This window comes from Cyprinodon variegatus, unplaced genomic scaffold (assembly GCF_000732505.1).
Source record: "Cyprinodon variegatus isolate N-32 unplaced genomic scaffold, C_variegatus-1.0 Scaffold339, whole genome shotgun sequence".
Classification (NCBI taxonomy): domain Eukaryota; kingdom Metazoa; phylum Chordata; class Actinopteri; order Cyprinodontiformes; family Cyprinodontidae; genus Cyprinodon; species Cyprinodon variegatus.
The window spans coordinates 40,230-42,438 of record NW_015150792.1 but is presented as its reverse complement, the minus strand read 5'-3'; the positions used below and the strand labels follow the sequence as shown (position 1 = coordinate 42,438).

At 48.6% G+C, this 2,209-nt stretch overlaps 1 protein-coding gene across 1 annotated transcript in view; it reads right to left on the bottom strand.

Moving 5' to 3' along the window:
* Positions 1–2,209, bottom strand: part of parp10 (poly(ADP-ribose) polymerase family member 10) — a 22,793-nt gene that overhangs the window by 11,568 nt on the left and 9,016 nt on the right. The window contains exons 5-6 of the mRNA XM_015385442.1: positions 1,041–2,050; positions 735–947 (exon numbers count right to left, since the gene is read on the bottom strand). Of these exons, the coding sequence (XP_015240928.1) occupies positions 735–947; positions 1,041–2,050 (1,223 nt within the window). The remainder of the gene's footprint in view (positions 1–734; positions 948–1,040; positions 2,051–2,209) is intronic.

Sequence of the window (2,209 nt, the reverse complement as noted above, 5' to 3'; positions counted from 1 at the left end):
ATCCTTCACCAACTTCACCATGGACAGGCTGCAGCCATGTCCCGAGTTCCTCATTTTCCCGCCACTTTGGTTCAAATTAGCATTTTCCCCATTCTCTAGCCTTTTCTCCGCCTCAAGCTTCTTTTCCGAAGCATTTTAATGCCACAATTATCAAATTTAATGAACTTTAATGCCAATTAAGGCCTTGATTTTAAAAATAATAATTTAATGACTTTTAATGATTTTTAATGACCCGCAGAAACCCTGTGAATATATCCACAAAAGCGCTAAGTTGGCAACACTGCTCTTTGCATCATTTGTTCTCAAAATGATTTGCTGCTGTCTGTTTGGACCTTTCTGAACATGTGCAGTAAATGGACTGATCCATTATGGAGGACACTGAAGGGGGGAGCTGAGACACACCTAATATTATAAGCGTTCTGATGGCATTTCAGCTAAAGGATTTAAATCAAAAACATAATTAATGTGTAGAAATAAGGAATAGTTTTATTAAGCATACATGTAAACAGTTTTATGGGGCCCCCAGGAACTGCCTAGTATTGCCTAATGGTAAATCCTCCCATGGACTGAAGATGCACAGAAAATAACAGATTCTGAGGGCAAGACTCGTTCAGGGTAACAGAGATCTCTGAAAAAATTCGCCTCAGGCAGCAAAAAGCCAGTAGAAGGATCAGCAGAGGAGAGGCTTTGGAGCTGGAAGGCAAATGGTTCTCTCTGTTGCTCTGTTAGGTTACCTGTTGCTCTAAGGGCTTCCAGGGAACGTACTTCAGGCTGATGTACACCTGAAACTTGGTCTCCATTTCCTTCAGGATGCTCCTGCATTCCTTTTCGTCTAGGAAGCGAGCCACTCCCGGGACGTTGACCGTGATGATTCTGGTGCAGATGGACGAGAGCACGCCTTCCAGGACCTCCTCCGCCATTTGGCACGCCACTGCTTGACCGTGGATCTACCAGACGAGTCAGAAAACCAAACCTGAAGTTTAATTTCTGAGAATTTGGATGCAATGATTAAAGAGAAGTTCCATAAGTAGGGAGTTCACCTTCAAGCCGCAGGTATCTTCAGCCTCTAGCGGGAAAATGGACACCTGGTCCATTTCGGCCAGCAGCTGATGGCAGTGGATCTGGATGTACTTCAGCGTGCCGGGCTCCATGGAGAGGACCGACTCCCTCTGGATGGGTGTGGACAGAAAGTGCAAGATGGCGGCCTTCTTCTCCTGCTCCATACCGTTCAGCGTCAGGACGTCCAGGTTCCCGGCGCTCTCCGACACCTTGGCAGCGGTGAGGCCCAGATCCTGCAGGAACTGCGTCCATTCTCTGCAGCACAGCAGGGCCTCCTGCTCCGGCTCCAGAGGAACGCTGAATGGACACACCTGGGTTTTTAAAAAGCTTGCCGCCTGCTCGGCAGAGCTTTGGGTCGTGGAAGCTGCAGATACGGTTGAATCCGACACGGAGTATATCGCGTTCAAACCCATCTGACTCACAGTTTGCAGCAAATGTCCTCTAACGTCTTCTCTCTGGAGGAACTGAGCCGTTTCCAGGTCAACGGTATAATGAATCTCTGCTATCCTCCCCATAAAGCTGGAAATTGTCCGTTTGATCTGCTCCAGTTCCAGGCTGTTGGCTCCTGCGATATAAACGCCGTCAGCCTTCAGCTGGATGCTCAGACTAGGATGCGCCTTCTCCACATCCTGTTGAATGCTGCTCCTTTGATACAGAGCATGTTTCACCGGCTCTGGGATGGGGATGTGGTGGGATAGCGTTTCCACCTCCTCCATTTGATCCTCCATGACCGCCTCCACCGACGCGCTGGCGGCGGGTTGCTCTGAGGCCGTCCGAAAGGACGACCGGCTGCTGTCTGACTGCTCTGCCTCCTCAGGCAGCCGATTGGCCTGCATCTCCACGTTGTTCAGCTCCTCTGAGATGCTCTCAGTCACATCCTGGCTTTCGATTTCAGAGTCTGGCGTCGCAGGTTGAAGAAAGTCAAAGTAGGCTTTCACCACGACTTCGGTGTCGTTCACTTTATGAGGACGACCCAGAACAGAGTCAACAGCTGTAAGAGAAAAAAAACAAGGAATCTGGTTTAATGTTTGGGCTTCTGCATGGAGCTGCAGGTCTATTCACATCCATTCAGGCTCTTCAGAATAAAACCACAGAGAAGAAACAGGAAGTTTTAAGGAATTCTCCCAACAGAAAATAAAGGAAAAAGAAC